Source organism: Gastrolobium bilobum, unplaced genomic scaffold (genome assembly GCF_033153095.1).
Source record: "Gastrolobium bilobum isolate Gb01-03AN ecotype WA unplaced genomic scaffold, APGP_CSIRO_Gbil_v1 utg40118, whole genome shotgun sequence".
Taxonomy (NCBI): domain Eukaryota; kingdom Viridiplantae; phylum Streptophyta; class Magnoliopsida; order Fabales; family Fabaceae; genus Gastrolobium; species Gastrolobium bilobum.
The window spans coordinates 17,262-42,567 of NW_026899495.1; the positions used below are offsets into that span (position 1 = coordinate 17,262).

Sequence of the window (25,306 nt, forward strand, 5' to 3'; positions counted from 1 at the left end):
GAGATGTCTATTATTTGTCATAAAAATTTCAGAATAATCTGGGCAGTATATCATTCCAAAATAATTAAACAATCAGCGAACCTGTCAAGCGACGTTGGATTTTCAGCTTACTACTTACGGCGGACGTATCTTGGGCTGTACTTGTCAGAATAAGGCTTATGATATATCGTTGGAAAGCTTGTGACATGTAGATTATGATGCTTAAGTATAAGGATATTAGGAAAATTCTGGTAGGATGAGCATGAATTAGTGTTATGTTACATCTCAAAGTTATTAGTCTAGTAATTAACTAGTTTCTAAGGTTACTAGTTTTATTGGTGATGAATTAAATAGAAATCTTATTGCCTTCCTTTTGATTCATGATCAGCCATGTAGAGCCATGTGGAGTAGGACTTAGTGTCTTCATTATTTATCAAAGTTGGTCCCTCCATTAATTTTCAAAGTTTTGTCTTCTCCATTAATTGTTTTTGGATACATCCCTTCATTAATTGTTTCTGGATACATCCCTCCATTAATTAGTAAAGCTTTGTCTTCTTTTTTTTTACTCATGTGGACTTGTCTCCTCTTCCTTTAGTTAGTGATCGGACCAATAAGTCTAAATGGGAGGGAATCAATTGAAAGAGAATGATATACTGGTTGAGAAAGTGGACAAAGTAGATTTAAGCAAATTAGACAATGCCTTAGCTTATTAGTCATTGGTTTTCATTGTTGATGACCAAACATTTTCATTTTGTATTTCCTCTAAAATCATGACAACCTTAAGGGAAATAAGAAGCTAGTAAGTAGAGTCTTCTCTCTAAAATTGGAGCTTCAAACTTTTCTCTAACTTCTCTCTAGAATCTCTCCTTCAAAACCTCTTCAAATCACCAATTTTCCTTCACCAAACTTGTTCTCCTCACTCACCTCTTCACAACCATACCATTTTCATGGTGTGAAGCAAATTATTGTGGTTAATATCCTCATGAACAGCCATGGCTTTGAAGGTCCAAGGAGTTATGGAGTTATGTTCTTGAGTTCTCTTGAAGAGTATCACTTGTGTTCTTGATTCTCTTGAGTTTTGTGTAAGTTTCCTAAATATTTCTTGAAAAATCTCATATTTCTCTCTTGTGTTCTTGAGCTCTAACTCTTGAGCATATTTTTGAAGGTGTGTTCTTGTTTAAAGGATCATCCTTGTTTGTAAAAAGTGAAGCTTGGAGCTAAAGGTGTGAGTTTTGAACCAAGAAATGGTTGATTGATGTGTAAAGGTATAATCTTTGAATCCTTGTATGGATTTCATAGAAAATGATGAACTTGAACCCTAAAAGAGACACATGACGATTCTGACCTCTTGAGTATAAGGTGGAGTACTTGTGTTAAAAATAAGATAATCATGGATTAGTAGATTAATTAAGTGTTGGGACTAATTAGTTAAAGAAAGGACAATGAAATGAACTTAAAAATCTTAGTTTATACCCTAACTTGGGAGGGTGATATCTCCCTGATCCCTTGGTAAAATGAGGCTCATGATACCTCATTTTAAATCTAGAGATGTAATTTATATTGTCCTAAAATTTGAAAGTATTATCTGTTGTTACTTGTCCAGAAAGTGAATTTGAGTCCAGACTGCCCAAACTCGCATAGTGCAGGAACAATTCTAAAGGTCCAACTTGTAAAATTCATATCTCTCTCATTACTTACTCAAATTAAGCTTATGATACCTCAAATTAAATCTATAGATGTATACTACAACATATTAAAATTTGAGAGAGATCAGATTTCTGAAACTCTCACAGGAACGAAAACAGTGAGGGATGTTGGGATTCTCTGCACTGCCTAAAAACAGATTTGTGAGTTGAACTTTCAAAAATCATAACTTGAGCTATATAGCTCTGATTAAGGTGTGTGATACCTTGTTGGAAAGGTAATTGAGTCTAGATTAATATACTAAAAGATGAAAATTTTATAACTAGTGAGTTGTGCACAGTGACTGGAAAACAAAAGCATGTACAGATATGAGAAAATAGTAAAAGTGAGATTTAGGCTAAGTGGGCTTATAGGAACCCCTTAGTAAAAGTGAGTATATATATGGCTTGGATGCGTGAAAATAATCTAAGTTACCTAAGTAAGCCTAAAATGTGATTCTAATTTATGTAAGTGATTGAAGATTGAAGTTGAAGGTAATAATGCACAAAAATACGTAATTATATAATAATTGGTCTAGACTTGTAAAGGGCATCATATTATTGGCATATAAGTATGGAAAGTGGAATCATTAAATGGTTAAGTCTTGTATATGACTTGATTAATTACTATGTAATTAATGATGTGAATGATTCCTACTCTAGGTGTACCTAGAGATCCTTGCACTTGAGGATTGTATTGGAGCATACGTATAATATTGGAGTTGGGCTTGATAAGCTCAGTGAGGTAAGCTCTTGGTTCTGGTTGCTCCTCTCTCTTGTGGCTATACCATTATGGTGGGCATTATGGTTGTATTGTATGAAAGTATGTGGTATACTGTATATGTGCATTCATTCACATTCATATAGATGTTGTATGATCTTGATGTTATGATGATGCACTGATGATATATGTTATGAGGATCCTGGCTAGTGATAAAGATATGTAGGCTGCCTATGACTTGACTCTGGAAGCTATTTCATACAGAGGTTATGTTGACTGTCTATGGCTTGACCCTGGAGTCACACATGTGTAACCGTCTATGGCTTTGACCTCGGGGTTACACAAGAACGATATGATGATGCTATGTTTATGTTGTATGATTGTTATATATAAAGGAAGTGGGCTCAGGGGATTAGAGAATTCTCTAAGAACCTTGAGTTTACTGAAATGTGGTTATCTCATCCCGTTTGGGAACATCATTTCAGGTACTCAGAGTAGCAGTGATGCTTCTAGAGGCAAGGCCCCCGCCTTGGAGTAGTTGATGATGCTGCTAATTATTTATATTATGACTAGACTCTGTGATGACATGTATAATCATTAACATGTCCAATTATCTTATGTTGAGATTATGTTATGTATTTACTTTGGCTCATGATAATTAGACTTGATGTATGTATTCAGTTATTTGGACTTGCGAGCTGTTTGTTTAATTATTGTATCTATCAGATAGGGGTGTTCATCAACCGATTCAAACCGCGGTGACCGAACCGAAAAACCGAAAACCGAAAAACGGAAAACCGAAAAAAAATCGAAAATTTTAATTGGATTGGATCGGTTTTCGGATGAGTTGATGAAAACTGATCCAATATATTAATTCCCTTCTACTTACTTGGGCCTATTCCTAATTATAACCCAAAAATTTCTAAATCGAATACCTATTAACCTATCAACTAAACCCAAGAAAAAAAACCTAGTCACATCTCGTCAATAATATTTCAAAAAAAACCTACATTATCGTATATTGATACTTTTGTATTTCAAAAAATAAATAAATTTACAAATCAATATATACAAAAGTTGTTATTTGCACAATAATCATGAAACAAATTTTAGGATTTTTAAAAAACCGAAAACCGATCCAATCCAAACCGAAAAAAATTGGAATGGATCGGATCAGATTTGAAAAAAAATCCAAACCGAATGGATGATTACATGAACAAACCGAAGTGATTGGATCTGATAATTTTTGCTTCCGAAACCGATCCAATCCAGACCGCGAACACCCCTACTATCAGATAGTTATCTGAAATACAGCCGTTATGCTGTCCGTGAGACTTTGTCAGGAATGATACTTAAGGTCACATACGGATGGTCAACGGTCAATTGAGATGGCCAATGGTTTTAATTAGTAGATTTAGACGTTAATGTCACGTAAATGCAATATATCAGATGAACGCTTGAAAATGTTTTAGAAAATATTTTGGAAAAAGTTAACTCGTATTTTATAAGACGCTTTATTATTATTTAAAATAAAGTCTTTCACTGTGTATGCTAAATATTATGGATGTTAACAACCGGAGTACTACAGGGTGTTACAGTGGTAGTTCTTTCCGATCAGAAGAAGCATGGAAAAGGTACAATGAGCGATTTTATGAGGAAAAGGTACTGCAGTTTTTTTTAGTAAAATGACTATCCGTTCACTTTTGTTTAAATCTTATTCGATTTTTTGCAATTGCTTCATAGAATTGTTTCATTAAAAATAAAGCAACACATTTCTTAGTATTATTTTAGAGTTTTATTTCTCTCATGTTATAGGAGATAACTATCTCATACCATAGACACATGGTGTGGTGGGATCACCACCCATTAAAAAAGAAAAAAGTGGTGGCACATATTTTTAGGTGAGAGTAACATGAGATATTTATCTCATATAAAATGAGACAACAATTTCCCATTATTTTAATCAAGTTTTTACGGTATTATTGAATTATATATTAATAGGGAAAGGTACAATTAATCACAACTAGAGTTTACTATGAAAAACCTGAGTAAAGATTTGTTGGATAAAAACTTAATCCCAGCTAATTTTGAATTCCTAGCTGCCAAAATTAGCTTGGTCTTGAACTGAAAAAGAAAACCCAAAGAAACCACTGAATGGTTCTTAATACCTGATGATCTCGCATAGGATTCCAGTCATGCTCCACAAAGGCAAGGGTATCTGCAGATGTCAGGTTCAAACCAAGCCCACCCACTGCATATGGATAATTTTATATAATTTCAAAAAATTAAGTTACATTTACAAGAGAAATAAATAGGTAGATTGATAAAGACAAGGTGAAAACTTTTTACCATGTGTTGTAAGCAGTAAGACATCAATGGTAGGGTCTGAATTGAAAGCTTTGACAATATCAAAACGCAAGTTTTTGTTGAAAATGTTGAGCATATACCAGAACACTTCATTTTGCGACGTTGGCGCAAGGAAGGAAATGATGCGTTAAGTAAAGACAGAGAAATGTGTTTTCTTAATGGAGATGGATTGGTTCACAGCCTTCACCTAAGCTCTAAATGTAATAGACTTATTGAGCTTGCACAAAGGTCAGATGAAGCATTTCAATTTACATCTTTACTTAACAATGGAGATGATGTGTTAAGCATTTCAGATGAAGCATTAATGGAGAGGATCTATGGAGATGTTTGGCAAACTAGAAAATTGTTTCAGAACTGGTGAAATTAAAACTTTTTATAAAATCCTTCTAAAGTTGCACTAATTTCAAACTATATATAATTTCTCCAAATTTTGGTTTTGGACGGTTAATATTAAATTATTGTTTAAATCTGGTTGTAACATTTTTAAAAAAATAATTAAAGTAAAAAGAGTGAAAGGGAGAGAGAAATATAAAGTAATTAACCTAAATCCCACCTACTCTTACTCTGTTTCTCATACTTATTCTTTCATATACATCTTTAGTTTCCCCTTTATTATGTGTAGGAAAATTTACATTCTTTGATTGCAGGGCAAATGAAACTGGCCACCCATGTGATGAGGCTATGTCTGATGAGAGATGGATTGAAATCAAATGATGAAATCACAAGCCAGACTTTTGTTACTCTTCTTAGTTTACTGGAAGGGCGTATGGCATTTAATAATGTCTTTCTCCGGCACTACCTGTTCTGCATATTGCAAACTATTGCAGGAAGGTAGAAATATGTCTACTATATACTCCTTATAAAAATGAAAAGCTAACGTGCTGATTTTCTTGCTACTTGTTGATAATTTTATTTATTAGTAAATCAATCTGATTTGGAATCTGATATTTTGTAGTTAGTATGTAACCAAATCACTTTCCTACCATTTATGTAGAAATTTAACATTTTGTAGTTGAAATGCTTCATCTGACCTTTGTGCAAGCTCAATAAGTCTATTACATTTAGAGCTTAGGTGAAGGCTGTGAACCAATCCATCTCCATTAAGAAAACACATTTCTCTGTCTTTACTTAACGCATCATTTCCTTCCTTGCGCCAACGTTGCAAAATGAAGTGTTCTGGTATATGCTGAACATTTTCAACAAAAACTTGAATTTTGATATTGTCAAAGCTTTCAATTCAGACCCTACCGTTGATGTCTTACTGCTTACAACACATGGTAAAAAGTTTTCACCTTGTCTTTATTGATCTACCTATTTATTTCTCTTGTAAATGTAACTTAATTTTTTGAAATTATATAAAATTATCCATATGCAGTGGGTGGGCTTGGTTTGAACCTGACATCTGCAGATACCCTTGTCTTTGTGGAGCATGACTGGAATCCTATGCGAGATCATCAGGTATTAAGAACCATTCAGTGGTTTCTTTTGGTTTTATTTTTCAGTTCAAGACCAAGCTAATTTTGGCAGCTAGGAATTCAAAATTAGCTAGGATTAAGTTTTTATCCAACAAATCTTTAATTAGGTTTTTCATATTAAACTCTAGTTGTAATTAATTGTACCTTTCCCTATTAACATATAATTCAATAATACCGTAAAAACTTGATTAAAATAATGGGAAATTGTTGTCTCATTTTATATGAGATAAATATCTCATGTTACTCTCCCCTAAAAATATGTGCCACCACTTTTTTCTTTTTTAATGGGTGGTGATCCCACCACACCATGTGTCTATGGTATGAGATAGTTATCTCCTACAACATGAGAGAAATAAAACCCTAAAATAATACTAAGAAATGTGTTGCTTTATTTTTAATGAAACAATTCTATGAAGCAATTGCAACAAATCGAACAAGATTTAAACAAAAGTGAACGGATAGTCATTTTACTAAAAAAAAAATGCAGTACTTTTTCCTCATAAAATCGCTTATTGTACCTTTTCCATGCTTCTTCTGATCGGAAAGAACTGCCACTACCTCCATTCCACGATGAATACGACAAAGACAACTACAAAGAGTTCAATAATAAGTATAGGTATTCACTGTGAATCTGCGTTCACATCTATTGCTTGTAGTTCAAAAAAAAAAATAGAAATGGAGAGATTAGAAGGATCTGGACGGATGATTTAAAATAGGTATAGGTATTGGTCGCAGAGGGAGAGAGAAAGAGGAGGAGAGAGAAAGGGTACGAGAGAAAGTGAGGATAAAAAAGAAAAAAAAAGATTTTTTTATATCACAAATATTGATCGTTGGATGAGATTGTAATCGAACGGTATTAAGGGGGATAGACAAAGATAAATAATATAAGGGTAGGTAAAATAACATATCCCTATGATAATATATAAAAAAACTATATTTAAAACTAGTTCTGCTTAGGAATAGTTTAGACAAATTATGTCTAGGAAAAGTATACACTTTCCTTAAACAGGGGAAATAATTTTTATATTTTATTTTGTTTTAAATTTTTTCTTTGAAGGACATTAAGACTCTTCTTACTAAATTTTTAATATAGCTGTATATTCAGAAATTCAAAATTATTGATTAAGCTGAAAAACCCTTTACTAATTGATTCTTGTGGGAGTATTTTTCATATTTTATTTTTAATTTACTTTAATAGCTAATAACTAACCATATTCCATGCATATAAAATGCAAAATCCGCTCAACAAAAAAAATAAAAATGCAAAATCTAAGTGACGAAAAAAGTACCCTAACTTATTTTAACATATATTATCCCACGCAAAGAGGACCATACCTTTTTCCACCCCAAAAAAATAGTCTTTCATACGTTTTGATGGGACCCACACGCCCCCGAGCTTACGTTCTGAGTCTGGCGGTAGTTGAAGATCTACTTCTGTTTTGTCGTTACTACAAAAGTTAAAGAGGAAACAAAAAAAGAACTAAATATTGTGGGAATTAGTTGTGTTCCATGTTCAACCACTTGTCTAACAGTTGAAACATAGAAACAAGAACATCATAGTCAATCTGTGGTCTTTGAAAGTTTCTCTATTATCCTAGGTATGTAACAACCTTCCATTTTCACTCTTTTTCTAAATTTGAATTTTTTGATTATGTTTTATCAATTGGTAATGTTATTCTGTAAGTTAACTCTCAAGTGGGTATGTAATATCCCTTGTAAATTTGATTAAAATTACTAGTAGATTTAATCTTAATGATTTGAGGGTCCTAGGTAAATGATACTGTTAGTGCAGTTCAGATAACTGAGGCCTCTTCTCTATATCCCTTCTGTTGCAAAGGTTTCCTAAATCTGTCTTCACTTTAGAGTCAAAGGGTTAAGGTACAAACAATGTTTTGATTCTAGTTGCTTTAAGTTTCCTAATAAAATTTGTCCAAGTGAAATTAAATATCTGTTAATCGATTGATTTATAGAATATTCTTCTGTTTGGTGTTTCTATTGATTATCAAATTAATTGCTACTTGATATTCAGTCTGGGAATAACTGATATCAGAGTCTTAAGCTTTTCAATTGATGGCTGTAGGATTTGCTTTTTCTTATTCAAGTTTAATATATGATAACAGATTATCTGAGATAGACTTCATCACCTTTATGTTTTATTTGTTAGTTTTCTTCTATGCTTATTTGGCATTGAAAAACACTTCCTTTCTTTCAAACCTAAAAATTATTTTGACCAACAACATGATGAGCATACTGTGTTAGGGTTTCTATTGAACCTTGTTAAGAGAAAGGTATGGCACTTGAATGGAGCCGTTGCCAAATTATTTGAATTTCATTTATTTCTTGTTTGCCATTTGAAGATCTTAATACTTTTTTTTGGCACTTTGATCCTTCAACCTCGACCTGCCCTCCTCTTATTCTCCTTCAAGCCTTGTTCTTTTCACTTTTTAGCTTCTAAATTATCTTGATTGATTTTCTAACTGGAGTTTAGAACTAACTTCACATTTATCATTTCATTTTCTTACTGTGTCTATGTTGATGTTTTTTCAAGGTATCTCCAAATGGCTGTAATAATGGCTTTGCATGGTAGTTTTTGTCATAATATAGAGTTGGCAAATCCGCAAAGAGCACTAGACAACCTCAGTTTTTCAGGCTCAATTTCTGTTCATAAATTGTCAAAGAATAAAAGGTCAACATCTGATAAGTCAGGGAATGATAAATTTCCCAAACTCCTGGTGGAGATGAGACAGACAGAATTGCCTCCATCAAAATATGGTATCAATGGTAGAGCTGTTAAATTGGTACCAGCAAGTGAGATAGTGAAAAGAAAGACAACGTCAGAGAATAAAGTGGAGATGGGGAGGGGTTCAAAGCAAGGTGTTAACGGAGCAAGTTTGGTAAGAAGAGATCCTACCCCAGCCTTGACAAAGACAATGAAATCCAGAACCTCTAAAGAACTCCCACCGTTGGAAGAGCTAAAAGTTTTGCCCTCAGATGAAGGCTTCAGTTGGGCCAATGAAAATTACAATTCCTGGCAGAGGTCTATTGATGTTTGGTCTTTTGTTATTTCTTTACGCATTCGTGTTCTGTTGGAAAATGCAAAATGGGCATATTTGGGTGGCTTTACTGAAGAAAAGCAGGTAGGTTCTACAAGTTTTTTTGTTGCCAAATTATTCTCTTCCTGACTTTAATCATTGCTGGAGATATCCTCTCAACATACATTTCTTCAGCACTCAGACTATTAGGATTTTTTTATTTTTTTTTATTGATTAAGTTTCTGTTTGTGTTCACGCTTTGCTGTCATAAAGTACTTTAACATTGCATTTCAGAAAAGCAGAAGGCAGAAAACTGCTTCATGGCTAAGGGAGTGTGTATTACAGCTTGGTCCAACTTTTATTAAACTTGGACAGTTATCATCAACAAGATCAGATCTATTTCCCCGTGAATTTGTGGATGAGCTTGCAAAATTGCAGGTTATTTTGTAAACTTTTTGTTAAAAAAATTTTCAGGCTCATCTGAGATTCTTTAATGTAGAGTTGAAACTTGGATCCAGACTTGATGTATTAATATTTTTAATTCTTAATATAACAATCTTCAGGACAAGGTTCCTGCTTTCTCCCCAGAAAAAGCAAGAGGCTTTATTGAGAGTGAATTAGGAGCTCCCGTTAATGTATTGTTTAAAGAGTTTGAAGATCGGCCAATTGCTGCTGCTAGTCTTGGTCAGGTGAATTAAGCCTGTGAAGACTATCATTTTTCACACTTCTTGTAGTCAAACAAATGATCTTAGTGTATTGATATTAGCAGTGGCCTTCATGTAGTGATATTCACTATAAATTTGACTGCAGCTTCTTTGCAGTACAGACAATCAGATGAGATAATTCAGTTCTTTTTTACATGAATTTTGGGGGCCCTATTTGTAGGTTCATCGTGCTATCCTGCACAATGGAGAAAAAGTAGTTGTCAAAGTTCAAAGGCCTGGCCTGAAAAAGCTTTTTGACATTGACTTGCGTAAGTTGTGCTCATTTTGTTTCTGCCATTTGCAACAACTTGTGATTTTGATAAGGTTAATGTCACCATGGTACCATTGATTCCAAAAGCTTAAGCTCTTAGTTACAAGCTTAGAAAGAGGTATTACTTTTAATGCAACCTATAATGAGCATGGGGATGATGAGCATCAAACTCTACCATTTGGTTGCATAGACTTTGATACCGTCATCTGCTATTTCCCCCAAAATTTTCCTCCATCATTTAATTCCATGACTTCGAGTAGTCCAGTGTCAAGGCAATGACTTAGATACTTGCAGATAATATTGGTCACGTGGTGAAGTATATTGAAAAGTAATTGAAGTTGCAGTAAATTGCATGGTTCCACGGTTCCTTTTTCTTTCAAATAGTGTATAGATAAATGGTAGTTGAACCTAGCAAATGTGTTTTTTTCTTTTCTTTTCCTATATTTTTGGTGGTGGTGGGGGGGGAGCGGGAGTTTGAGTGATGACGAGAAGAATTGTGATAAATAATTTTAAAAGTTGTAGCATGTTTATCAGCCTTTTTTGTGACTGATTTGGTAGGTCTGTTTAGATCAAGCGAAAAGAGCTAGGTTCTACTTGGCTGAGAGAGAGGAATCTTACATGCTTCAATCAGTGCCTGTAATGTACTTCCATACATTGCTGTAACGAAATTCCAAGAAAGGATATGCTTATTTATATGTTGTATCTTCTTCTGAAATCTTAGAAACTTTGTTTCGAAGACTGCTTTATTTTTTCATAATCTAATCTGATCAATGGGTCTGGCTGAGTTATTTTTCAATATCTGCATTGAGCTTTAATATTACCAATTATTGTGAGTTAGTTTTGCTTGTGACTATCCCAATTAGTGAGATTAAAGCTTGATAATTTTTGTAATTATGTTTGTTACTCTAACAAGTTTGCTTGTCCCATCCAGGAAACCTAAAGCTGATAGCAGAGTATTTTCAGAGAAGTGAAACTCTAGGTGGTCCAACTAGAGATTGGGTCGGTATATATGAAGAGTGTGCAATGTAAGTAATACGACCATTGTGTTTAAACAAATTTCACCTTTCCTCAGTATAGTAAAAGTCTAAGTAACTCTTTTTGGGCTTCATTTATATACTGTCACTAGTTACTGTTGTCATCATTTCTAATTCTTGGTACATTGCCTTATATAATTTATATTATCCTGTACATGCTGCTTTTCAGGATTTTGTATCAAGAAATAGATTATATAAATGAAGGGAAGAATGCTGACAGGTTCCGCCGAGATTTTCGAAACATAAAGTGGGTCCGAGTACCTGTATGTTTCTTGCTGTAACACTAAATCGTATTGAATATTCAGCTAGTTTAAGCTTCCTTGAAAGTTAATTTATCCCTCCGACGTTCCTAATCTCCTGCCTAATTTATTACAAACTTATTGAATGTAGCCTGTATAAATTGCCAATGTCTAGCACCAGTTTTAATTTTAATCACATATCCTTCATTTTTGCCTTTGTAGCTGGTTTATTGGGATTATACTGCAACAAAGGTGTTGACCTTGGAGTATGTGCCAGGTTTTCATCTTGACTAGTGCATATTCCTTTTTTTCTTCTCTTTCTTTAGAAGTGGAAGCTAATAATTTTCTTTCCTTGAAGTGTTGTATATGTCATTACGGCATTGAGCTTAGTTTCTTAACTGCTCCTACTTTGATTTTACTTCTGGGAACAGGTATCAAAATAAATCAAGTGGATATGTTAACTTCACGTGGTTATGATCGATTACGGATCTCATCACGTGCTATTGAGGCATACTTGATTCAGGTTCACAGCCTTGTTTCTCTCTGAAAATTGATCTAACATCTGATGCTAAATATGGTCATCTCTAATGTTAAATTATAAAAAGAAAAAAGAAATTGTTGCTTCATGATAGGTGTAAATAAAAATATTCTGAGTATTAAATTTTGCTTGCTTTACAGATATTGAGAACAGGTTTCTTTCATGCCGATCCACATCCTGGAAATCTTGCTATTGATGTTGATGAAGCAATTATTTATTATGACTTTGGCATGATGGGGGAGATAAAATCATTCACACGTGCGAGACTGCTTGAACTGTTTTATGCTGTTTATGAGAAGGATGCCAAAAAGGTCTAGTTTTCCTGCTATACTTGCATTATTTAAAACTTGGAGCATTGTCCTTTCAAATTACAATCTGATATCCTGATAAGCTATTTTGAAAATATATTTTCTTATTTTCTCTGCCTGTTTGTGTCTTCTTGGGAAGCAAAGATGCATAAGATGGTTCAACATTACACGAAACTTGATAGATGCTAAATTATGAAATTTAACCAGGAATTTTAACCGCCAATTAGTAACAGAATAGTTGCATTAAGAAGTAGGATATCTGTGTGTTTCCCACTTTAATATCTTCTGACACTATTTGACGGATAAAATTGAGTGCTTCAAAATTTGTGCTAAGTCGAAGTATATTGATACAGAAATTATACTATAACATGGAATGAATCTTGTGTGATGATAACCTGTAATGAATTTTGTCATCCGATTATTTACAATGTAAATGGTATGGCCACTTTTGCCATCTGATTGAAATCTGTGATATATTGCAACTACAGCATATAAACAATTTTTTTATATAATTTGAGCATTCGTGTGTCATCACTATCCATTTGTTAATGTTAGAATACTAGTCTAGATTCATCAACATATTTAGCACATGTTGATGTTGGAATATATGGTCAATTTGTAATTATGATAATAGCTAATTGTTAGTTGGTGATTAAGATGTAAGTTTGCAAATTAGTTTCACATTGGCACCTTGATTGATGGTAATCACAATTTAAATAACAGAGGAACCATCTTATATGATCTCATCTCGTTACTATTCCATTGTCGAGTTCCTCAATATTAAACTAATTTATTAGGTGTCTTCTATTTTCACTAAGATTTAGTTTCAGGTGTCTGTGTTTACGTTTCTGGCCTATGGTAATCGTTGTTTTCTTGTGCTCATTTGGTCTCATTAAGATTTGATCCAAATCAACCAGAGCTCTGATTTTCTTCCTACTTACAGCTACCTTGCCCATTTCCAGCCATCATTAGTGGATATGTTCACTTTCCCTCCATTTTCTGTGGAATCTCACCAGTTTCATCACGAAAAAACACATTCGCTGATGCTTCTGTTTATGTACTTTCTTGCTCACCTTTTTTGGAAAATAGACATTCTTTGTCTTGAATGCAATCCACATACTGCCCCTTTTTGTTAGCTTTTCCGGCCAATCATTGTTGTGTATCTCTAGCTCTCTTCTTCAGTAACCTCCACAAATAAGGCCAGCTTCCCTTTTCCATCCAAATTCCGACTTAGTCACTGGTTCCCTGCCTCTGACTGCTGTTCTTGCTGATTTGTCTTTCCAGCTATGGTTTACAAAGCTCTTTTTTTCTGTTATTGTGTTTGTGAGAAACTGTTGAGGAAAAAGTGAGACTTGAGAAATTTTGGTATTGCTAAAAAGTGTTTGTAAAGAACCAATTCAATCCAAAAGCTTAAGCTGTTGGGTGAGACTATATTTATGATTTTATATATCTCAACACGCACACGAGAGGGCTTGAAGGGTGGACGATGCACAGGCCCACCTACCTGTGCGAAGAAAGAAATTCCACTAGAAAGAAAGTGGGGGGCGGTGAGGATCAAACCCGGTACACCGAGGCTCTGATACTATGTAAAGAACCAATTCAACCCAAAAGCTTAAGCTATTGGGTGAGGCTATATTAATGATTTTATATATCTCAACAGTGTTTTTTTTTTTCAAACGGACCTTTACACCTATTTATACTACTAGGATTGTAGTTTCACAACTAGGTCGGTAGGTGTAGTTCTTACCTGTTATGGTCATCCAGGAAGAGAGGAAGGAGGAAGCTCAGGGGAAGGATCAGTAACAAGGGTTTCTTCAGCAGGAATGGTTTGAATGTATTTGATCTGATGAACCACTTACCTACATCAGAATCAGTAGGAAAGAGATCAACAGAGGGGTTAGTCATGAGAGGAGTTGAGGTGGAATAGACTTGAACTGGGAGAGGGATGAGAACTGATATCCTCTCAAAAGGAAAACTTGAATACAAAATAATATGTTGTGTATTGATCTAATTTAGAGGGTTACAATATATAGAGACTCTAATGGGCTTAAGTGAAAGGCCCAGACCTAATACAAACCTAATACAATCAGAATTAATTACAGACTAATCATATCTAATCATAATAATTACAGACTAATCATATCTAATCATAATAATTACAGACTAATCATATCTAATCATATTTAATATATTCTAACACTCCCCCTCAAGCTGGTGCGTATATATTGTGAGCACCAAGCTTGTTACAAATATATTGAACCCGAGGACCTCTAAGAGCTTTAGTGAAGACATCCGCTAGTTGATCAGAGGAGTTGACGAAAGCAGTCTTGATTTCTCCTGACTGAATCTTTTCTCGAATGAAGTGACAATCAATCTCTATATGTTTGGTCCTCTCATGAAAGACAGGATTAGAGGATATATGTAGCGCAGCTTGATTATCACAGATGAGTGTCATGGGTTGTTTCTGTTCACAAAGATGAAGCTCCTGAATCAACTGCTTTAACCAGACTAACTCACAGGTAGCATTTGCCATTGCACGATACTCAGCTTCTGCACTAGATCGAGCAACAACAGGTTGTTTCTTGCTCTTCCACGAAATTTTGTTTCCTCCATAGAAGACACAATAGCCAGAAGTAGAGCGCCTGTCCGAGGGTGATCCTGCCCAATCAGCATCTGAATAACCACAAATTTCTGTATTTCCCTGATCTGAGTACAACAAACCTTTTCCTGGTGCTCCTTTGATGTATCGGAGGATCCTCACAGCAGCATCCCAATGTGAATCACAAGGGGAATCAAGAAACTGACTAGCCGTACTAACAGCGAAAGAAATATCTGGCCTAGTCACAGTAAAATAGTTGAGCTTCCCAATTAGCCTCCGATAACGTCCAGGATCAGATAACGGCTCCTCCTGTCCGGGCAATAACTTGACATTAGGATCCATAGGTGTATCAACTGGTTTACTCCCCAACATACCAGTTTCTTCTAGGATATCCAAGGCATATTTCCTTTGACAGATAGAAATGCCCTGTCTGGATTGCGCCACCTCAATTCCCAAGAAGTAACGCAGCTTCCCAAGGTCTTTTGTTTGAAATGTACTAAACAAATGCTGTTTTAACTGACGAATTCCGTCTTGATCACTTCCGGTGAGAATGATGTCGTCAACATAGACTAACAAATAGATACACTTATCAGGAGATGTAATCCTATAAAACACAGAATAGTCAACTTTACTGCGGATTAAGCCAAACGCCTGAACAGCAGAACTGAAGCGACTGAACCATGCTCGAGGAGACTGCTTGAGACCATATAAGGATTTCCGAAGACGACACACCTTTCCAGACTCCCCCTGAGCAACAAAACCAGGTGGTTGCTCCATGTAAACTTCTTCTTGTAAATCACCATGAAGAAAGGCATTTTTGATGTCAAGTTGAAGGAGTGGCCAGTGACGAACAGCAGCAAGGGCAAGAAAGAGGCAGACTGATGCCATCTTAGCGACCGGAGAAAATGTATCGCTATAATCAAGGCCAAAGATTTGAGTAAAACCCTTGGCAACTAAACGTGCCTTGAGACGATCAATATGGCCATCAGGTCCAACTTTCACAGTAAAAACCCAGCGACTACCAACTATAGACTTCTCTGGAGGAGCAGAAACAAGGTCCCAAGTGCCATTGGAATGAAGTGCAGTCATCTCATCAAGCATTGCTTGGCGCCACCCTGGATGGGAAAGTGCTTCACCTGTGGTCTTAGGAATAGAAATAGAAGAAAGACTAGAAACAAAGGTGAAATGAGGTGAAGAAAGACGGTCATAACTCAAAAAGGTATAAAGAGGATAAGGGTTACGAGTAGTACGTGTACCTTTTCTTTGAGCAATGGGAAGAGTCTCTGATGAAGGATCCGGAGGGGAAGAAGCAACAGCAGTAGGCGATGAGTCAGCAAGAGTCGAGTCGACAGGAGGCACAGTTTTGCGATGCTGATAGGTGAGAAGTGGACAGTCCTCAGGTATAGAAGCAATAGGTTGCTCATCTGGAATAGAAGCACCTGCAGCTGGCAAAGACAAGTCAAGAAAAGGGACATGAAGTACATGATCAACCTGTGACATCTGAGATGGGATAGAATTAAAGGGTTGTTGATCAAGAAAATTGACATCAGCGGAAACTAAGTAACGCTTAAGGTTGGGAGAATAACAACGATAACCCTTTTGAAGACGAGAATAACCAAGAAAGATACACTGAAAGGCTTTGGATGTTAACTTATCCTTATCAGGAGTGAGATCATGAACAAAACAAGTACAACCAAAGACATGTGGAGTTAGAGGATAAAGAGGAACATCTGGAAGCAATAGATTATGAGGAATGTCATTGTGGAGCACAGATGAAGGCATGCGATTGATGAGAAAAAAAGAGATGAGTACAGCATCTGCCCAGAAGTGAAGGGGAACCTGCATATGAATAAGAAGGGTACGGGCAGTTTCAATGAGATGTCTGTTTTTACGTTCAGCCACCCCATTTTGTTGTGGAGTGTGAGGACAAGTAGTTTGATGTAAAATACCTTGTGTGGCCAAGAAATTAGAAAAATCAATAGAAACATATTCCTTAGCATTATCACTACGTATAATACGAATAGAAATACCAAATTGAGTATGGATCTCAGTAGAAAACTTTTTATAAATGGAAAATAACTCAGAACGATTTTTCATTAAATAGGTCCAAGTGCAACGGGAAAAATCATCAATAAAGGTAACGAAATACCGAAAACCTAAGACGGACAGGGTACGACTTGGACCCCAGATATCTGAATGAACAAGAGAGAAGGGGGCATCAGCTCGTTTATTGACTCGACTGGCAAAAGAGGAGCGTGTATGCTTCCCTTGTTGACATGACACACAATCTAAAGACTGAAGACCGGACAAAAGAGGAACCATTTTCTGCAACTTTGAAAGACTTGGATGACCAAGGCGACTGTGGATAAGTTGTGGAGATTCTGTGAGAGAGCATGCTACTGAAGGACGAGGCACATCCAGATAATAAAGCCCCCGTGACTCACGACCCACTCCAATCATTTTCCCCGTACCCGGATCCTGCACAGAAACAGAATGGTTAGAGAAAGTAATGGTGCAAGTGAGGGAGTGGATCAACTTACTAATAGAAATTAAGTTATAAGGGATGCCAGGAATGTAATAGACAGATGTCAGGGCCAAGGTAGAGGTCGGACGAGCTTGTCCAATCCCACGAACTGGGGCTTTGGTTCCATCCGCAAGGGTAAAAGACGGTAAATGATCAGAATAAGTAAGAGATGTAAAGAGTTCCTTATTACCACAGAGATGATCGGTAGCACCGGAGTCAAATATCCAAGTGCCAAGTGATGTAGAATGAGAAACACAAGCAACGAGATTACCAGTATAAGGCTGAGACTGAGGAGAAGCCTTCCTGAGAGGGATTTGGAGTGCAACATAGTCCGAACCTGAACCAAATGATGCATTGTCTGACTGAGCTATATTTGCAACAATAGAAGGAGAGTTAACCTCCGAGAGATCAGGAGATGCTGCTGCCATTTAAAGATAAAATATAAAAGCCGTAAACGAAGGCAAACGATATCCAATCAAGGAGAATCACGCGTCTAAAGTCAGACCCACAGAGAAACAATCACAGATCCAGAAAGGGGAGGAGAAGGCGAGCTTCTCTGTCCAAGACCGGCCGGAAAAAGCTGCCGGAGTAGTGCACACGCGCCGGTAGAAGGTGGCGCGTGAGGCCCACGCGCAGAGGAGGTGGGCGGCGCGTGACGGCGCGTGAGGGATGCGTTGGTGACCGGACCTTCACAGACTTGATCGCCGGGAGGAGACGGTCCTGATTGCGTGACGTCTGGTCTGAAAAGTCGCCGGAAAAACGTCTCCGGTGGCCTGAACAGTGGTCCTAGTGGCGGACGGTGGTTCCGGTGGCCGTCGACGGTGCTGACGCGTTTGGAAAATTACTCAGAAGCTGTTTACAGCCCTAGATGGCTTGCCGGAAGGACGCACGGCAAAGAAAGAGGACTCCTAAGCAGTGGGCTTAGGTTTTAAAGCAAAAACAAGGTTTCTAAGCGAAAGCGAGGGTCCTCAGAACAAAAGAGCTCTAATACCAACTTGAACACAAAATAATATGTTGTGTATTGATCTAATTTAGAGGGTTACAATATATAGAGACTCTAATGGGCTTAAGTGAAAGGCCCAGACCTAATACAATCATAATTAATCACAGACTAATCATATCTAATCATAATAATTACAGACTTATCATATCTAATCATATTTAATATATTCTAACAGGAGACAATGCGAGAGATACAAACATGGTAGGAGATGAATTCCCTCTAGCGATAGACCTTGTGTTTAGACCCATAACCAAGAAAGCAACAAAGATGAGCACAGGCTCAAGTTTGGTGTACACAGGATTGAAGAAGAACAAAGCAACTGCAGCCAAAGACTCTCAAGAGAATTGTAATTAGATGAGGTGTGGTGGAGACGTGCGAAGGGAGAAGAGACATTACCTATAATAGAGGAAGGAAGATAGTTGATGACATAGACAACAGTAAGAGCGGCCTCACAAAAGATGAGCATGGCTTGAATGGAATCAAGGATATGACAATATTAATCATAGAAAATAGGGAAATAGGGAAAATACAATCAATTATAATAATACTAATTGGGGTAGCACGCGTAACAGTGGTATGAGCGGCCTCTCCCTGATTGCATAACAGTGGTATCAGAACCTGTGATCATGAGTTTGATTCTTACCGCCCCCAATTCCTTCTAATAAATATTTGATTATGGAATTTTTTAGCTCAAGTAGGTAGATCTGTGCATTATCGACCCTTCAAGTCTATTGAGCTCTTGTGTGAGGGGGTTTGCTAGATAAATCTAATATAAAACTACTAAAGTAACCTTCACTTAATAACTTGAGCTTTTAGGGGAAATGATTGTTTAATAATATCTAACTGGCTAACCAGTGACAATCTCCAAAATAAGGAATCTGAAGTTACACTGAACTTGAACCAGGGTCACTTTCACATTTACTTAAACTTTCAAGTAACAATGGTGTAGGTTATGCAATGCCTTATAGATCTTGGAGCACTCCAACCTACTGGGGACTTGTCATCGGTAAGGAATACAACCACCTTTGCTCTTTTATAAGATATTTGTTTAACAATTTGAAATTAGGATCCATATCTTGATCTTATAAATTTATTAATTTGGCTTGCAGGTAAGGAGATCTGTACAGTTTTTCTTGGACAATCTTCTAAGCCAGACACCAGATCAACAGCAGACTTTATCTGCAATTGGGGAGGTACGTTAGTATCTAGTTATACTGGATCAAGAAATTCTTAGTTCCTTCATAATTATTTTGGATTATTGTTTCATTGTGAATGAGGATAAGCTGAAGATGGGAAATCATTGTTTTACTATGTTGTTCCCAATTATCTACAGATTCTATTGTATACAATTTATTATTGATGGATTTTTGTGGCAGGATTTATTTGCAATAGCACAAGACCAACCATTCCGTTTTCCATCTACCTTCACCTTTGTTATTAGAGCATTTTCTACACTTGAAGGTGTGCTCCTTCTCTTCCTTCCTTCTCTCTCCCTCTCTCCATTGGTGATCATTCTTCGAAGTTTCTTTTAAACATACCCATTGTTTCTTATTAATTTAATTTCACATTATTGTGCACTATAAGATGATAAATCCATCCTTTCCTATGGATAGAGTTGTAGGGACTCCACAATTAGAATAATTGTTTTGCTGATTGTATGATTATTAGGATAGATTATACAGTTAGGACAGATCCTAAATTTTTTTGCCTTACATTTAGCTTTATTCCAGGTACATAATTACTTCTCTAAGTCTTATATAATATATTGACTCTCTGTACAGAGTTATCATTAGAAATAACATTCAGTTATAATTTTCCATTCAAGTTGGTATTTGATGCCTCAATTTAGGAGGCTCTATTTTTTTGGCGGCCGATCAACCTACTTCGTTTATCTACCTATTGTGCCACAACAGCCGGCCTTCATCACAGCTATTTGTTCCAGTTGGTTAACCAATCGTGCCGCAATAGTGAGCCTTAATCACGGCTGTCTTTCCCACTTGCATCCATTTTCTCATCTAGGAACCTTACTGCACCGAAAACCACCAGGCTGTCTCTCCCACTCTCATCCTTTTTTCTTGCCAAGGAACCTAGGTGCACGTCAACCACTCTCATCCAGCTCTCACCAATACACCAAGACTAATTACATCACAAAACCTCCATTCGACTCCATCTTAGTCACAAAAACCAACAACACAACTGCCACAACCCAGTCCCCCAGTTCCTCAATCACTATGTACCTTAATACCAATGGCCTCTTAACGGAAAGATTATTTACAGTGGGCACAAGTCATACATACCACCATTAAAGGTCACCGATGACTAAATCACATTGAAGGTACAACCACTGCTAAAGGTGACCCAAAATTTGATGAATGGGATGATAAGGAGTCTCTTACCATGACGTGGCTCTGGAACTCTGACATCTATAATCAGGCAGAATTGCTTGTTCCTCCCCACTGCCTAAGAATTTGGGACATAGCTCACTGGACATACTCCATGAAACAACATAGCCACTTGCTTTGAATTGGAAACCAAGATTTTTGCCACCAAAGAAGGAACTCTTTCTGTTATGGATTAGTATGGGACACGGGTTGTGGATTGAATTAGATCAATAACAGAATCTAAAAACCGAATGCAACAAGGACACTTCTACTTTGACCCGCTTTGTTGAAATAGACTGAATATTTGAGTTTATCTCCAGTCTTTACTCTTGAGTATAGTATTCGAGTTCAGATTTTGGAGAATGAGAAACTCCCTTCACTTTCTGAAGTGTTCTATATTGTTAGAGCTGTCATGCTTGATGATAACCCTGTTAACAAATCAGCCTTGATAACAGCTAGGTCCGCCTACCTTCAAGCCTACCCAAAAAAGTCATTGGTCCAGCTATTACAAAAAATTTGGTCATACCAAAGACAATTATTTTAAACTACATTGGAAGGAACAAGTCCTCAGTCGTACAGATGGGTTCAAGTGTATCCAATGAAACTTAGCAATTCCGACTTCACCAGATCCAAAACCAACAAATAAGGGTGATACCTATGATAGAGGAAGTTGCTGCCCTAGTAAAGATATAAGGACCTTCATTTCCACTCATTAAGAATTCTGCCACTTGCTCTCTTGGTATGACTTGTAAGAATCTATGTTCTCAATCATTTAATGCTTCTAGTACTGGTTTTGACAAATCATGGGTTACTAACTTTTGTGATACTGACCATATGACCTTTTTCTCCTTCTCAATTTTGGACTTACCACTCTCCTAGTAATCATACTACAACCGAGGTTGATGGATCACGTTCCTTAGCTGTTGGTTGTGGTTATATTCCTATACTTAAAGAATGTACTTCATGTTCCCAAACTTTTGATTGATGTCATTTTCATTCATAAACTTACCAGAGACTTAAATTGTGTTGTAATCTGATTGAAATAAGGGCACAACTTCAAAGATCTCGATCCAAGATCCATGCAATCAAGTTATTAGAGCTCGGGAAAAGAAATTCAAGGAAAAACTCAATGGGTTGATTTAAAAATGTAGTCTTAATCAGATTTATTGCCCATTAAGCATGACTCACATTTTCAAGGACGTTCGCGTGTTTTGAGGGTTAAGATCTGGAATGTGTCTTGAGCTTCATTGATTGCAAAGTTTCTTTCTGTAAAATTTATTTTAATTATTAGTGTTGTTTTTTTCTTAATTGCTTCCTTTTTTTAGGTATGTTCAATGCCCATTTTTTTTTATGTAATCAGCTATCTTAATTTTAGGGAAAAATTTCATTTTTTTTCCCCTTTCTCGAAGTGTTTAAAGTTGATCGGATTGTAATCATCTATTTAATTTATTTTAGGCATATTGAATTTTTGATCGGTTAGTAATTGTCCTCTAAAAAAGCATATATCAGTGAGAATAGAATGAATCAGGTTTTTATTGAATGAAATTTGGAGAGGTTTTCCCTTCTTCATGATCTTAATTAAACTAGGTTTGCGATGGCTAGTTACCCATAAATTGAGGTCTTATCAATCAAGTTGTGATATTGGTTGTGGTGACATAGCTGAGGGCATCAGTTTCTGGTTCCTTCTGCGGGCAAGGGTTATTGTGACAATCACGGGGGTTTAAAATTTATGTCTAAACGATTATGCTAGATCAGTCATTGACAAAAAATCAACCTCTAGTTATTGTATGTGCTTTGGTGGAAACTTAATGACAAGGCAAAGAAAGAAACAAAATGTAGTTGTTCGATCAAGTGTAGAGGCTGATTTTTTAGCTATAGCACAAGGAGTTTGTGAACTTCTGTTGATGAAGATTATATAGGATGATCTTAGAGAAAAGTATGAAGCTGTTCTATGACAATAAAACTGCCATTAGTATCACTCATAATCAAATTCAAATTCGTGACAAAACAAAACACACTGAGATAGACTGTCACTTGATAAAGGAGAAATAAGATTGTGGTCTAATAACTAGTTCATATATTCCTTTGGGGCTTTAGTTGGTAGGTGTGCTAGCTTATAGACTGCCCATAGAGAGTTCTTGGTATCTTTCTATCTAGCTGGGAATGATGGATATCCATTGACTAGTTTGAGGGGGAGTATTGTAATTTGTAAGACTCCATGATTAGAATAATTGTGTAATTATTGTAGATTGTATGATTATTATGACAGATTATACAGTTAGCACAGATCCCAAATTATTTGCCATAGATTTAGCTCTATTCTAAGCACATAGTTATTTCTCCAAGTCTGCCTAATGTATAGGCTCTCTGTGCAGAATAATCATAAAAAATGATATTCAATTTAATTAACCATTCATGTGATTTAGAGTAACCTGTTTGCAGGATCAATAGCATGAGAATGAAAAAACAATGTTTTTTAATTGTGCTTTTTATTTCTTCATTATCTAATCTTTATTTGTCCTTTAATTTTTCTGACAGGCATAAGTTACGTACTCAATCCAGATTTCTCCTTTGTGAAGATTGCTGCACCTTATGCACAGGTTCAAACTGTCTATGACCAGACATTGTTCTCATTCTTAGTTAAAATGTAGTACTCATACATACTTATCTGACAGGAACTTTTAGATATAAGGCAAAAGCAGCGCACTGGGCCACAACTTGTGGAACAGTTTAGGAAGCAAGCAGATGATGTACCACACCTTACCCAAAACTTTCATTTTAGCTTTTCATTCCAGATGATATTTCTTTATAATTCAAAAATCTGATGTGAAGTATTATTTCAATGATGGCATTTTCTATTCACTTACATTGATAACAAGTCTCATGGAACATTTTTAGGCAAGAACCAATTCCATATCAATGCCATATAGAGTTCAAAGAATAGAGGAGTTTGTAAAGGAACTTGAGGCAGGGGATTTGAAACTTCGAGTCCGGGTGCTTGAGGTGAGCAATTTCTTTTCTCTTCACATGGCATGTGTTGCATGTCCAAATATGCAGAATCATACTGAATCTGGTATTGTCCTATGGAGATTAACCATTTCTATTTAGGGCTGATTTGGTGTCTCCTTAAAATTCTGTTCGAAGTAGGTAGTCATTTTGAAATTTATTTTTCTCATTTGAAACTGTGCAACTTGATTTGCTAGTCTGAAAGAGCTGCTCGGAAAGCAACAGTATTACAAATGGCTACTATATATACGGTATTAGGAGGAACCTTGCTAAATCTTGGTGTCACTTTGAGTAGCCAAGGCAATCAAGTTTTTGCCAATGTATCATTACTTGGTGCAGGTGACTTTTACATCATATAGCTTTTCTCAAGATGTTGTTTGATTATGTTCATGTTCATATCATCTTTATTCTTGTGACTGATTGGTATCAAATTGTCCATATGCAGGTGTTTTTTTGACGCTATTTTTCAGGTCCATGCAAAGGGTAAAGAAGCTTGATAAGTTTGAGAAAATGATATAATTTTATTCCCAACAAAACTCATTTCCTTCAAGCATGTGCAAATTAGTTTTATCTCCATTTTCTTACCTTAAACATTAACATTCACATTTTTTACATAAGCATACACAAAGCTAAGTTTTACAGAAACAAGATTGGAGGGTGATGAAATGCAAGAAACTATTCCTCCATGATAAAGACAATATAGTTTTGTAAGTAGAAAAGAAATTTGTCATTTAACCATGAATATTATAGTTAGCTATACAACTTTTTGTTGTCCTCATTTTCATCCTAAATAGTAAATATGGCTTTCCTTTTATTCTTATTCCCAACATTTACCGGGTATTGAACCTATCAACTCTAATAAACCCTCGAGTGTTGAGCACTATGAGCTAATAATTTTTAAGGAGAAACACTAGAGCACTATGAAAACTCTCCTAACATATAGAAAGATTGCACAGGTGTGATTAAAAGTCTCCTTACATATGCTCCTTACATTTTTATTTGAATCAAAAAATAACAATTACAATTCAATTTAATAATTTTTTGAATTTATAATATGATTTTCTTTATTCTTAAAAATATATCTAAATTTTTATATATGATTAAAGAAATCATACAAATAAGTTAACAAGAAAAAATTTATCAATCAAATGATTTTTTTTTTTTTTTGGCTTTAAAAATATTTAGATTGAATTTACTGAGAAGATTTTGTTTTTGTTTTTGTTTTTATTTTTTAAAATTCTTTTCGAAACAATGTTTCTAAAAACTCAATTCTTGTGAATCACTATATAAAATAGTTTTGAAAATAAAAACAAAAATGAAAAATAAAACACAATCAAACAATTCGAGTTTTATGAATAATAAAGGGATTATCTCGTCTCATGTTGCATGAGAGAAGAAATTTCATGTTATAGACACAGTGGTGGGATCTATTATCTAAAAAAT

At 35.8% G+C, this 25,306-nt stretch overlaps 1 protein-coding gene and 1 long non-coding RNA gene across 2 annotated transcripts; both read left to right on the top strand.

Annotated features, from left to right (window-relative positions):
• The first annotated feature begins 768 nt into the window (after nucleotides 1-768).
• LOC133290657 (uncharacterized) lies at nucleotides 769-3,026 on the top strand. Its single transcript, XR_009748711.1, has 4 exons — nucleotides 769-1,061; nucleotides 1,145-1,244; nucleotides 2,325-2,406; nucleotides 2,868-3,026. It is a non-coding gene; the product is annotated as an uncharacterized LOC133290657 (long non-coding RNA).
• Nucleotides 3,027-7,876: 4,850 nt separating this feature from the next.
• On the top strand, nucleotides 7,877-24,662 carry LOC133290658 (protein ACTIVITY OF BC1 COMPLEX KINASE 7, chloroplastic-like). Its single transcript, XM_061488776.1, has 18 exons — nucleotides 7,877-8,102; nucleotides 8,773-9,361; nucleotides 9,551-9,694; nucleotides 9,820-9,945; nucleotides 10,142-10,229; nucleotides 11,163-11,256; nucleotides 11,435-11,528; nucleotides 11,727-11,781; nucleotides 11,936-12,027; nucleotides 12,183-12,353; nucleotides 19,426-19,482; nucleotides 19,586-19,669; nucleotides 19,853-19,937; nucleotides 23,396-23,457; nucleotides 23,533-23,607; nucleotides 23,756-23,860; nucleotides 24,061-24,202; nucleotides 24,309-24,662. Exons 2-18 carry the CDS (start codon nucleotides 8,783-8,785, stop codon nucleotides 24,380-24,382), a joined length of 2,127 nt encoding a protein of 708 aa, XP_061344760.1. The 5' UTR covers nucleotides 7,877-8,102; nucleotides 8,773-8,782; the 3' UTR covers nucleotides 24,383-24,662.
• Nucleotides 24,663-25,306: the final 644 nt, after the last annotated feature.

What these genes read in the sequence shown, in the direction of transcription:
- LOC133290658 (XM_061488776.1), top strand. Translation starts at nt 8,783, where the DNA reads ATGGCTGTAATAATGGCTTTGCATGGTAGTTTTTGTCATAATATAGAG. An exon ending in ATGAGCTTGCAAAATTGCAG is followed by an intron (nt 9,695 to 9,819) that starts GTTATTTTGTAA and finishes AACAATCTTCAG; the next exon opens with GACAAGGTTCCTGCTTTCTC. An exon ending in CTACTGGGGACTTGTCATCG is followed by an intron (nt 19,483 to 19,585) that starts GTAAGGAATACA and finishes TTTGGCTTGCAG; the next exon opens with GTAAGGAGATCTGTACAGTT.